Source organism: Akebia trifoliata, chromosome 7, assembly GCF_017979445.1.
Source record: "Akebia trifoliata isolate Shusen 1 chromosome 7, ASM1797944v1, whole genome shotgun sequence".
NCBI classification, from domain to species: domain Eukaryota; kingdom Viridiplantae; phylum Streptophyta; class Magnoliopsida; order Ranunculales; family Lardizabalaceae; genus Akebia; species Akebia trifoliata.
Window position 1 is genome coordinate 6,274,860 of NC_141381.1, and position 14,320 is coordinate 6,289,179.

General features: G+C 35.6%; 1 protein-coding gene across 1 annotated transcript; it reads left to right on the forward strand.

Moving 5' to 3' along the window:
• The first annotated feature begins 5,395 nt into the window (after nt 1–5,395).
• LOC147398126 (uncharacterized) lies at nt 5,396–5,935 on the forward strand. Its single transcript, XM_086448928.1, has one exon. It carries the CDS (start codon nt 5,396–5,398, stop codon nt 5,933–5,935), a length of 540 nt encoding a protein of 179 aa, XP_086305054.1.
• The last annotated feature ends 8,385 nt before the right edge of the window (nt 5,936–14,320 follow it).

Below are 14,320 nucleotides of genomic sequence, written 5' to 3' on the forward strand. Positions count from 1 at the left end.
AAAAATCAAATTTTTTAAAAAATTCTGGCTGATTTTGGGCTATTTAGAATGATGATGAATAGTTTTTTATTTTAAAAAAAAATTATTTATATAAATACGGGATGAAATCAAAATTTTACCTATTATTTCATTCGACGATAACTTGATCGTCCGAACTCCAAAAGTGATGAATGAATACTCTATTTTGTCTAATTTTTTATTCTGGATCTAATGGTGTAGTCAAATTCTACAAATGAGACCCTAAAATTGATGTTATTTTTATTTTTTACGATAATTCGACTTTTTGAACTCCAAAAATGACAAGTAAATAGTCTATTTTCTATAATTTTTCAATACGAACCCAATGGTGTAATCGAATTTTAAAAATTCTTACTCTATAAAAAAGTCATTATTTTAGCGTGATCTAATTAGAAAATCTAGGATTTTGTAACTTTTCTATTCGGACTTGTATTTGAGTGTACTTATAGGCTAAAATATGTTTTTCGATCATTTTGAATTCAATGGTGAGGTCAGATTTTATTAAAAAGGACCAGAACAAAATCCTATAGTTTTACCCTAAGTCCCACTTTTAGGATTTTTTCAAAATTCAACTATTTATTTTTCCTTGAGATACGAATTGAAAATTCAGGGTTTTACAAAAAGAATTTCACATAAAATTTTGAGTTTATTTACTTTGACGAAATATTCTAATTCTTCGATCGTAATCATGGTAAGGTTCTTTGAACTATACATTTCATTTGTAAAATTCTCCTTCTAACAAATCTTTATTTTAGATCGATAATATTATAATTTATTTTTTTAATATTTTTTTAAAAATTAAATAAGAAAGTAGATCAATATAGTTGACTTAATTCCTCGATATATGTAATAACATTTTATGGTATTTCACCAATTGAGTATCAAAACATGTTAATATCGAAGCAAAGTAGTTGAGCGATTGCATGCACATAGATAAGGAGGGTTGAAATAATAAAATACAAAATTTTCTAATGAACGAGAGTCTTCCAAAGGACGGAAAGTAAGGAATCTACCTCGATATATGTAATAAAATTTTATGGTATTTCACCAATTCAGTATCAAAGCATGTTAATATCGAAGCAAAGTAGCTGAGCGATTGCATGCACATAGATAAGGAGGGTTGAAATAATAAAATACAAAATTTTCTAATGAACGAGAATCTTCCAAAGGACGAAAAGTAAGGAGGAAGGTAGGACGATACTTAATGGTCGGAGAAGACCTATATCTGATGTCATACATGGAACCCAACTTGAAATGCCTAGAATATGAGGAATCCGAGCTCGTGATGGTAGAAGTACATGAAGGAATCTACGAGAACCACTCAAGGGAAAGATAGTTAATTTACAAAATCTTCTCAGAAGGATATTATTGGTCGTACAAGCAAGAAGACATTGAAAAAATATGCTAAAAATTACGAAAGGTGCCAGAAGCATGGTCGGATGATCCATCAACATTCACAAGAGTTGCATCCGATAATCAACCATTGGCCTTTTGCAATTTGGGGACTAGATATAGTAGGGCCACTCCCTTGAGCCATTGGGAAAAAGGACTACTTGTTGGTGAGGAATAATTACTTCACTAAATGGATTGAAGTGGTGTTGTTGACTTGGATTCAAGAAGATGTGGTGGTAAAGATCTTGTGGAACAAATCATTACAAGGTTTAGGATACCATATGATGTAATGACGAACAACGGGAAACAATTCAAAGGAAAGTAGGCCATGTCCTACTATGAAGATACGGGATCAAAAGATTGAATTCAACCCTGAGGTATCCACAGTAGAATGGGAAAGTCGAGGCATCCAACAAGACCTTTTTGGAAAACTTGAAGAAGAAGTTCGAAGAGCACAAAGGGAAATGAGTGGACGAGCACAGTGTACTTTTGGGCCTATCGAACTATGGTACCACTCCATTTTCCTTAATGTAGGAATAGATGCAATAATCCCTACGGAAGTCTAAGTCCCTACAACCCGAGTTCAGATAGCTAGGAACATTATGAATAGAGTCATTAGCTTGGAACCTCGACGAAATGGGCAAAACAATGGACATAATGCTTGAATGGCTTGGAAGATATCATTAGAAACTCAAAAATTCATATGACAAAAAGGTTAGGAGGTGAATATTCAGGCCCAGAGATTTGGTACTAAGGAAAGTATTCCAGAGCACTTAGGAGGCCAATAACAGATAGTTCGAAGAAAACTGGGAAGGTCCTTACGTGGTGGATAGATTAAGAGAATTCAGGGTCTATTACGTAAAAATAATGGTCGGGGATGCAATTAATTCCTTGTACATCACTATCAATTTGAAAAGATATTATCAGTAGGTTTAGTAGGTTTGTTTAATGCTTTAAAATTATAAAACCTTATTTTTTGTTTTGAATTATTTTAACACAAGTTGTTATTTTACTTAAAAATTTTATGCCGAGAAAGGTCAATTCATTGAATCGAACCTTGCTCTCGAAAGGGTGCAAGGATAAGGAAAGGTCGGTTCATCGAACTGAACCTTGCTCTGGAAATGGGGCAAGGAAAAGGAAATGTCGATTCATCAAACCGAACTTTTCTCATTAATTTAGAGAATCATTAAAGGAAAAAAAAGGTCTAGTACCCTTCATGCTAATGTGAAAAAGTAAAGTTAAGAAAATAAATAAAGGATGAAAGATAAAGGAGCATAAAACAAAATTTCTTTAAGTAAAAGGCAATGGAGAAAACAACATTAAAATCCATAAAATTCATTATACTCTACATTAAAGGCCCAAAAAAGAGGGGGATAAAAAGTTAAAAAATACATAAGCTTAGGCCTTGGCGAGCTCTGAGTTCTCTCGATCTCCAATCTCAGAAGACTTGGAGTCTTCAGGAACCTTGTCGACAGACAGATTGGCAGCATGGTCGGAAGGGGTAGAGGCATTCGTTGGGGTCGGCACAGGAGGAATAGTGGCTACCTTAAGCTGGGCAATAAGACCTTTGGCTCAGCCCTTCTCGTCCAAGTAGGCCGCCTCCCAATCATTTATAGAGACATCCAACTGGGCCTGGAGCATTTCCTTCTACTCCTTCAAGGCCTTCTCTTTGTCTTTCCTTGTGACAAAAGTCTCTAATTCGAAGATCTTTTATTAAAGGTCATCTTTTTCCTAAGTCAACAACTCCCAAGTTTTCTAGAATAACTCTTTTAAATCCTCGACTTCTGCTTTCAAGTCAAAGATGGCATAATCCCTTTGAGCAAGGGTAACCTTGCTCTCATCATATAGTTGATCAAGCTTTTTGGAAAGCTCGGCCCACCCAAATGTAAAGGTGAAGAAGGAGTGTTGGATCTACAATAAAAACAAAAAAAATCAGGAAATTATTAGGAAAACAAGAATGGAATTGGAAAAGGGAAATGTAAAGGAAAATAATTGCGTATTAATCTAAGCCATATACGTGTCCAAACTGGTTAAGTGGTACCATGCACAGATCAACATATGGGGCGCTGTCCTGCAAGCAGGGTAGGTCAGAGCAAGGACTTCCCTAGTATGGTTGGCAGGGTAGCATAGCATTAAGCAAGACTAGGCCTACCAAGCAGGGTAGGCCAGGTCATAAAGTAACCGTAAGACTGATGCGTGCACGTCAATCCCGAAAATCCCAGAAGAGATCTCTGCAGTTTAGTATGATCAATCCAAAAGATCCTGATTAGGTAAGCAACTCTACAGAGTTAGTAGATATCCCCCCTATGAACAACTAGAGGGGATAAATAGCACAGTAAACACTATTGAGTAGGATCTTTTTGAAGGGATCACAGGTCTAACTAGTACTGGAGATTATTCATCTACTTCTCTAACTAAAGCATCGAAGTGATTTTAGCAAGTACCATGCCGCCGTGAGGAAGGAAGTGTTAAGAACAACTTCAGATTAGTGTGGTTAGATTCATTAGGGTCGTCTATTGAATTTTGATTGCACAGAACTAGTGCCGTCCGTGGGAACACCAATAACAAATTGATTTCAATAGAAACAATAGTGAGATTCATAAGAACAAACGAAATTAATACACCCCCATCAATGGTTCTAGCTGCAGATGCACAACTCTTGGTGATGTTAAATGCCATGAGAAAACAGTAGGAGGAGATGTAAAAAAAGATAGATGACTTAATTGAGCAAAAGCCAAATTTGAGTCAGCATCTTGATAACTAGCAGTTGGCGAGGCAAGATAGCCTGTCGAGAGATCTCCAGCTAGCAAGCAAAGACGATCGTGCCTCGAGTACGGAAGGGAACGCACAATTGCTAATACTTACAGGAGAAGGTGAAATAGAGGTCGTTACTGCAACCGCTCGTACTGAGCCCGTAATAGACTTAACTCAAGAAGAAGTCAGAGAGATAATTAGAAAGGAGAAAGATATGATAACGAGTGTCGATGTAGGCACAGCAGCAGCACAAGCCATTCGAGGGATTCAGAAGTCTCCTTTTACGATAGAAATCTTAGTCGAAGAGATCCCGAAGAAGTTCGTGCCGCCATGTTTTACCCCTTACTCAGAAAAAAGGACCCAGTGGAGCATCTTTTCCACTTTCGACGAATTCTCGATTTATGGGAAGTGAATGCAGGGTTGATATGCAAGTTGTTCCCTTCGAGTTTACAGGGGAACACGCTGACATGGTTTCAAAAGTTTCCATACGGGTCCGTTGCCTCGTTCGAAGAGCCCTGCACGGCCTTTGTAATGCGATACATTGGTAATAGGAAGAGAGGTGGAGATGTCGATGCACTGTTCAACATGAGGTTGCGATCTGGGAAGAGCCTCAAAGATTTCACGATGAGATTCAGAGAAGAAGCAATGTCCCTAGAGAGTTGCGATGAGAGAATGGTTGTGGTGGCATTCAGAAATTCCTTATCGTCCGACTTAGGGTTGTTTAGGTCCCTTGTGAATAAGAGATCGAAAATGTTGAGCGAATTGTTCGAGTAGAGAAGTACATTCGCTTAGAAGATAACCCTCGGAGTTCCACTAGAAAGAGCAAGGTTATACATGATGTGGAAAAGCCCAATAAATAGCATCAGCCATATCAATAGGGCAGGAAAAAGCCATTTGAGCAAGATGGGGAGAGAAGAAGATGATGGATGTATTTTACTATGCTTCCCAGCGAGATCTTGCCACTCATTGCACATGAACCATATTTCGAATGGCCTACATTTCTTTCTCGAGATCAGATAAATCAAGATAAGAGGTATTGTGAGTATCACAAGGCATGGGCACACACCACCACTAGATGCCAAGCCTTGAGAAAATTCTTACAAAAGTTGGCAGAGCAAGACAGGTTAAGAGATTTACCCAGAAGACAAAGAGAATATCTATCTTGAGACAGAAATCATAGGACTGATCAGCCACCTGTTGAAGGGCAACGGTGATACATGTCTTTACAGTAATGAATGGGCCTACGGAGCAGAGAGGACCCTACAAAGAACAAATAGTGGCATTCACTGAAACGGACTTGGAGGGGGTAGTGAGGCCCCATTATGACGTGCTAGTGGTAATGCTGCAGGTGGACACCTTCACACTCAAAAGGGTGTTGATCGACAATGGTAATTGTATAGATATTTTGTATGTTTTAGCCTTCTTGAAGATGGGCCTCAACAAGAATGTGTTCACCCTAGTAGGAGCACCGTTGATCAAATTTGATGGGAGATCTAATCAACCTTGGAGGGAAATAGTGTTGCCTATGCAGGTGGGACCAATAACCTTGATGACCAGATTCATGGTTGTTAAGGCGAGTTCACCGTATAACGTCATTCTAGGGAGATGGTGGATGCATAAGATTAAAGCGGTTCCTTCTACATACTATCAAGACCTTCGATTTCCCACATCACAAGGGATGTCGGACATCCGAGGCGATCAAGTGGGTGCCCAAGTATGTATGATGGGCAAGAATGAGGCAACGAAGTGGAGTTGGTGTCAGGAAAGCTGAAAAAGTTAATGGATTGCTTGAGAAGAAATCGGGATGTCTTTGCTTGGTCCATCGAAGAAATGCCAAGGATCAACCCGGAGGTGATCTGCCACCACTTAAATGTAGAGTCAACCTTTAAGCCAATCAAACATAAATCAAGGAGACTAGCATTACGACTCAAGGAAGTGGTGAATGAAGAAGTGAGCAGGCTGATCAGGGCTGGATTCATTAGGGAGGTGCAGCTCCCAGAATGGATGGCAAACATCGTGATTGTACCTAAAAAGAATGAGAAGGTTAAAGTCTGTATAGACTTCACTAACTTGAATAAGGCCTGTCCAAATGATAGTTTTCCAATGCCAATGATATATCAGCTAGTAGATGCAACTTCCAGTCATGAAAGGTTGTCCTTTATGAATGGCTACTCTGGCTACAATCAGATACATCACAACCTAGCAGATTAGGAGAAGACAACATTCATTACAGAGCAGGGGCTCTATTGTTACAAAGTGATGCCCTTTGGCTTAAAGAATTCAAGAGCTACTTATCAGAGGTTTTAATAGAGCTTTTTAGAGACATGTTGGGCATAACAGTAAAAATATATATAAACGACTTGCTAGTCAAGAGTAAGAAAAAGGAAGACCATGTTAGTGATTTGGAAGAAATCTTCTCCCAGATAAGGAAAGTTGGAATGAAGCTTAACCTAGATAAGTGCACTTTTGTGTTAACTTCAGGAAAATTCCTAGGTTACCTAGTCACAAATAAAGGAATTAAAGCCAATCCATATCAGATCAGAATTTTATTAGAAATGCCTCTCCAAGGACTCAGAAGCAAGTCCAAAAGTTGGCGAGGAAAGTAGCTGCCCTAAATCATTTTATTGCCAGGTCTTCTAATAAATGCAGACCCTTGTACCAGTTATTACAGAGAATTTTTATGTTTGAGTAGACAGAAGACTGTGAGCAAACTTTCTTAGAATTGAAAAGATACCTTGGCAAGCCACCCATACTTTCAAAACCAGAGGTAGGAAAAGAGTTGGGATTGTACTTGGCCACTTCAAAACATGCATTAGCTCAGTCTTGGTCCAGACCAGAGCAACCCATCTATTTTTTTAGCAAAACTTTCACGGATGCAGAAATGCGTTACTCAAGACTCAAGAAATTGGGATTAGGCTTAGTCTATAAGATGCTACACCTAAGTTCATATTTTCAGGCACATCGAATGCAAGCCATTACAGAATTTTCCTTAAAGTCTATGTTGGGAAAAATGGAAGGGTCGGGCATAATGGCAAAATGGGCAGTGCAGCTGACGGAGTTTGAGCTTGAATTCAAACCTAGAATTTCTTTGAAGGGCTAAGTGGTAGCTGATTTCTTGGTAAACTTCTCGGTGGAAGAGAAAGCAGATATACTGATAGAAGAGTTGGAACATGTGGATGGTGAGCAAGAGTTGCAAGGTAATCCAAGATGGAAGGCCTATGTGGATAAATCGTCCAATTTTGAAGGATCAGGAGTCGGGGTAGTGCTGATCTCTCTAGATGGGTCAAAAATAGAAAAAGTAGTTAGATTAGGGTTCAGAACGTTGAACAATAAAGTAGAGTACGAGACGATGCTACTCGACCCTGAGTCTTTAGCAGGTCTGGGGGTATCTGAGGCAACAGTCTACAATGACTCATAGTTAGTGGTAAATCACATTAATGAGACGTTCAAAGCTCTAGATCCCAAGATGCAGCTCTACCTAGAAAAGATTAGATCCACTATCCATCGCGCAAGAGAGGTCAAAGTAGAGCATATACCCCGAACAAATAACAGGCATGCAGATGTTCTAGCCTAGATCGTCTCGATGCTAGCTAGGTAAAGTAGAAGAGAGTTGTTCTTGGGCTACCAGGAACGTTCAGCAATAGACGAGCTCGAGTTGACGAGCTTGGTAACAGCTATAAAGGACCAAGGATGAATAAACCCAATCCTAGCCTTCTTGCATTAAGGAGAGCTACCCAGTGATCCAAATGAGGCTAAGTGAGTTAAGAACTGAGTAGAGAGGTACACTGTCCTGGATGGGACTCTATACAGGAATTCTGTTAGAGGACCACTCATGCGGTGCTTACCCCTAAAAGAAGTAAAATAGTTATTAAGCGAAATCCACGAAAGGGATTGTAAAAATCATTCAGGGGCATGATCTTTGGTTTTATCTGCAAAATGATGTAATGGACATCCATCTCACGGATCTGCGAAGTCAAAGAATTAATAACACTGGCTTGAAAAATAATACATTATATTAGATATAAAATTTTATTAAAAAAAAAAATTAAATTATTAAAATAAATATTATAACTTATCACGTTACTACATCTGTCTCTGTATAATGCGTACAAGTCATCCGTATAACCACAAGGCATATATTGCGGTTTAAGAAAATACAGTGTCGAATTATGCATCTGAGGACAACCATACCATCTTCAAAATTCCTCGAATGGCCAATCAACTGAATATTTTTAAAATTATCATATAAGTCTCAACATAATTAACATAATTGACATAACTAAACTTCACTTTAAAATTACCTTGCAAGTTCTGATATAATTGACCATGTACTCGAAATCTAATAAATCTTTCTTTCCAATCTATCATTAATGTGGTATTTATTGTTCCACTCCTTCCCACTATAGCCCACCGTTGGACAAAATCCGAGATAAGCTACTATAAATCGAACTATCGCATACATCTATCCATAGGATAATACAATGTAGTGTATAAAAATATTACACAAGATCGGTGCTAACTCAAATCATGAGTTATACGTATAATCTCTATATCTCCACCTGTAATATGAAGATATAGGGTCCATACAACCTAAAAATAAATAAATAAATAAATAAAAATATCATAATAAAAATTTAATTATACATATAAATTAAAAATATTTATATTTACCATAAAGGGAAGAAGAAAATCCAACTTGGTCTGATATGGTAAGACACTATGATGAGAATCACCAATATATCTCCTATTATGCGTCATCCATCTACAACTTGAGGGAATGAAAGATCGTCATTCGTAAGTATATGCCTACTTATTGGTAATCATTCGTGTGCCCATACTTGTAATAACAGTATACATCCCATAAGTCTCGATGGTCGCTTCCCCTCATTTTTTACAAATTTTCTAAGAGAATAATAAAAAAATGCAAGAACGGTGGCACCCTAAGCAAAATATGACGTAACAGATAAATCCCTAAATAAATGAAGTAGACTACTACCGACAGTATTACCTAATGCATCTAGAAATAGTGTACCTCCACATAGTGCCAATAGATATCCATGAGTATAATTATTTACCTAATATAAAGTAAAATATTAATAAATAATAAAAAAATTATATATATATATATATATATATATATATATATATGGGAAATGTTCAACACCTTAAGTTTTACCCTACACTTTAACAAACGTGTTTTGTCCTACATGGGTTAGAAGTTTTTGAATGGGCTGATTTTTGGTGAGGATGATCTCTATGATTACAAGATCATCCTCACCAAAAATCAGCCCATTCTGAAATGTTTAGCTTCAAGTTTACAAGTTGAAAAATCATGGACCGTCTATTTTTTGTAAACCATTTTTTATGAGTTTATAAATTTTGGAATGGGTTGATTTTTGGTGAGGATGATCTCCTCACCATAGAGATAATCCTCACCAAAAATCAACTTATTCCAAAACTTCTAACCCATGTAGGACAAAACACGTTTGTTAAAGTGTAGGGTAAAGCTTAGGGTGGCGAACGGGACCCTATATATATATATATATATATATATATATATAATTAAATTTTATCTCATTTATAGACATATCTTTATTTGACAATCTCTCAAATGTATCATGTAGCTATATAAGGCTAATAGAACTGTAAGAAGAGTTTCCATTAACAAGAGGTAGCCTTCCAAGATACTCATAGAAAAGATTGGAATACTCCTCTCTTCTTATACGTGACACAATAATAGAGTACCTATTGATATTTAGTCCCAAACAATGAAAAATGTCCTCTAATGTGATGGTCATCTTTCCAAGTGAAAAGTGAAGCGTGCAAGTCTGTGGTCAAAATCTCTCAACTAATGCATAGCAAATGCATGAATCATGATGCAGCCACCAGATGCATTGGTAATGCTCAAAATCAGCAGTTGCAGCAAGAGCCTTTTGTTGACTACTAATGTCCCAATCTTTAAAAAATTGCGCATGATATTGTAATTATAAATGGTAGTCGTAATCAATCTACATAGTTATAAAATTAATTATTAAATAATTATATAATTGTAACCAATCTACATTATTAATTTTTAAATAAAAATTTTAACCTATCCCTTTTATATATCACTCGATATACGACTCTACCGATTGATTAAAATAACATCTATAATCAGACCTCTAGAAATACGTCCATCATTGGCTGTCATCTATTACAATAAATTACTTTTATATAAGTATAATATTTAAATACTTATTTTAGTCATTAACTTTACTGATCAATTATAACAACACCACGATCATGATCGTGATTGTGATTGTGATCAAGATCTTAATCAATGTGATCACGATCTTGATCATGATCACGTTGATTAATATCATGATCATGATCTTGATCTTGATCTTAATCAAAATCGTGATTATGATCGTGATTAGGATCATGATCGTGATATTAATCAACGTGATCACAATTACTATCTTGATCTTGATCAAGATCATGATTACGATCATGATTGTCCTATGATGTGGATCATGATCATGATTATCTTACGATGCGGATCATGATCTTGATCTTAATCAACGTGATGTGGGTCCTGATCGGATTATAGGAAATTTCAAAATAAATGGTATAATAAAGCCACACATAGATTAAAAAAAAATGTATATAACCAAGTAGAAAGTAATTTTTTGAGAGCTCAATTTTAGGAGAGAAAATGTTAATGGCACTTCAATTTGGGGACTACCTATTATATTTAATTTTATTTGATATATGGGTAAGATCATTAATATTGAAGTCGTTATCTAACCAAGAAGGTGGCATGTGTAAACACACATGTATTAAAAAAGCATATGTCTAATTCAAAATATTTATTAAAGGGTTTTTGAAGATTATATTTTAGAAATGAGACATTTGTAAAAAATTAAGCATGATGAGTAACTTTCTCAGATTTTTTTACCCAAATGACCTTGATTATATTAATTTTTAATATGAAAGGGAGGTCATCTATGACCACTCAAATTTATGTGTAGACCCACTTCTACTATGCCTTCTCTCATTAAAATAATATAGATGACTAAATAAGACTTGACTTTTGAAAGAAGATAATCAAGGGTCAATTTACCTGAGGTGAAGATGAGGGCATTTAGGTTATTATATTAAAATCTTACAATGAGACCTAGGTCAAAGGGTACGCCAAATATTCCTAAACATGGAGGGCTAAGTCAAAATAACACTAAATATATAGACCCACGCTAACAGACCCAAAGACTAACTCATTGTAGTGTGATGGCTCAAGAAATAAAAACGACCTACAACTTTTGATCAAAGTAGGAACCATCATACCCAGTGCATGTCAGGACCACATGTAGCTCAGGTTAGCCCAAATCATGTAATTTTAGATGGGTTGGACTTAATTTCATAATGAAAAAAAACAATATTTTATGTCTAAAAAAAAAATACAACAACAAAAAACAAAACAACTAGCAAACAAAATCGTATACAACCTCTAAATCTATCATTGAAATAATATTTAGACAAACCTTACTAAACCAAATATCACATTAAATAAATTCAAATATGAAGAAAAATCAATTAAAAAAAAATTGTTTCCTTAGTTTTACAAATATATGCAGGAAGAGATAGCTAAAAAAATAATTTAAAAATAATTACATATTAATATATAGAACTTCGGGGTGCGGGTTGAGTTGGGTTGCATATTCTTTTAGAGAGGTTCTATTGTCACACCAACTTTTGTTAATGTCACCCCAATTCATATGTAAATAATAAAAGAATTAGCTACTTTTGGTGTGGTAACATAAGCTATCTTCGTTTATATCCAAAAGAATTTGACAATTAAACAGTAGGACCCACAACATATATGCATGATCACGATCATGTTTGTATTACGATGCGGATCACGATCACGTTGATCAAGATCAAGATCTCACGATCTCGATCTTGATCATGATCATGATCAACATCAATATCTTAAAATCAAGATCATAAAATCAAGATCAAGATCTTATGATCAAGATATCAAGATCATAAGATCAAGATCAAGATCTTAAGATCTTGATGTATATAAAAGAAAGAAATTCGATAAATGTTTTTACCTTACCTTAATCGAAATGACTATGAGTGATAATGAACAAGATGAAAAAGAAGAAGAAGAAGAGAAGAAAAAATTCAATAATCTTCTATCGGTGGAAGAGGAAAAAGTGTGAAAAGGGAGAAGAGAGAATTTAAAGGCAGAAAGTTTTGTTTTGTTTTTAAATAATATAGTAAGAGAGAGAAAGAGGGAAGAGAGAGAATGTTTCAGTCGTTAAATGGCTGAAAGTTTTATTTATTTTTTTAAATAATATGAGGAAAGGGAGAGAATTTTTCGGCCGTTTAATAGTTGAAAGTTTTATTTTTTTATTTAAATATTGTAGGAGAGAGAAATAGGGAAGATAGAGAAAAGTTTCGACCATTAAATGATCAAAACTTTTCTTTTTTAAAAAAAAAAAAAAAATCATTTTTTTACCAGCCCTTAAACGACCGAATTAATTTCCTATTTATAATTTTCCAAAAATTGAGTTTCTTTTCAAAATATCTTTTTTTTTTTTTTTTCATAATTTCCCTTAAGATAGAATATTGAAAGGGAAAATTATTCAAAGGACCCTCACATAAGGGTTTCTTTCTAATAGATCTTAAGTTTTGCGTATTAGCTTGACAAGACATTTAGTAAATTGTTTCTTTCTTAATAGTCCCTCGTACTCTCGAGTTCATAATTTTTATTGTCAAACTCGAACTTTTTTATTTAGTGTCGAGTTCACATTTTTTACCATCGAACTCAACACTATTTACTGTCGAGTTCACCACTTTTTATTTATTGTCAAATTCAACACTTTTTTAATTATTGTCGAGTCCACCTTTTAAAAAAAATAAAAAATGGTGCACTCGACACTAATAAAATCCACCTATATTCAATTTTTAAGTTTTTTTACTAAAATTAGGCCTGTCAACGGATATGTATCCGATCGGATACCACTATATCCGAATTCGAATCCGAAAAAAAACAATACTATCCGAATTCGAATTCGAATCCGATCGGATATCCCTAATAAACATTCGAATTCGAATCCGAAAAACATATCGGATATCCGATTCGAAAAAAAAAACCTGCAAAATACCATCGTCTTCGATCTGTCGGAGTTCGCACAGTCGAAACCCCCGAAAAATCACTCCGACTGGTTCGGAGAGAGAGAGAGAGAGTGTGTGAGTGAATATGTACCTGTTATCTCGTCGGCCGGAGAAGATGTGTCGGAGTTCGCACGGTCGAAACTCGAAACCCTTAGATTTTATCCTAAAAAATCACGACTGGTTCGAATCAGATCGGAGAGAGAGAGAGAGAGAGGGGTACCTTATGATCGCCGGCCGGAGAAGACAGTGTTGCGGAGTTCGATCGAAATTCATCGTTCCGGTTCCGAATCCGTCCCTGTGGTTTGTCTCGTCTGGTTAGAGAAGATGAAGTTTAAAAGAAAACATTTCGTTGTATAACACGAATACGCATCACCATATATACATATGTAAAACTTTTGTTGTAAAACATAAATACATGGTATATATATTATATCGGAGCGGATATTATCGAATCGGATATCGCGATATCCGAATTCGTATCCGAAACGCATTCGAATATTCAAATGACATCCGAATCCGAATCCGAATCCGAAAATTTCGGATAATATCCGATTTTTCAAATTCGAATTCGAATTCGAATTCGGATTTCGGCTATCCATTGACACCCCTAACTAAAATACATGGAAAGATCAACTAAAAACTTGAGACAAGGGTTTGTTTAAATGATTTCAATCCAAAAGAACCATTATCGATCGATTTTCATCCAACAACTAAGAAAAAAATTTGAAAATCCTAATTTTTTACATAAATCTTCAAAATATTTGAAAATAACTTCTTCTTCTTTCTTAAATCTTTTATGAGAGAAAGGAGTCTCCGAAACTCGATTGATATATCAAACATCCAATTTTGTGATGAAAATGATGAGTCGAACAGTTAGGACATTCAATTGTGAGAAATGTGAGAGATGAGGTCCAAGGACCATTGTGAAAGAAAAAATTTATCAAATGTCCTGCCAAACAATTACTGAAAACTTAGGGACTATTTAGAAAAAACC

What these genes read in the sequence shown, in the direction of transcription:
- LOC147398126 (XM_086448928.1), top strand. Translation starts at nt 5,396, where the DNA reads ATGAATGGGCCTACGGAGCAGAGAGGACCCTACAAAGAACAAATAGTG.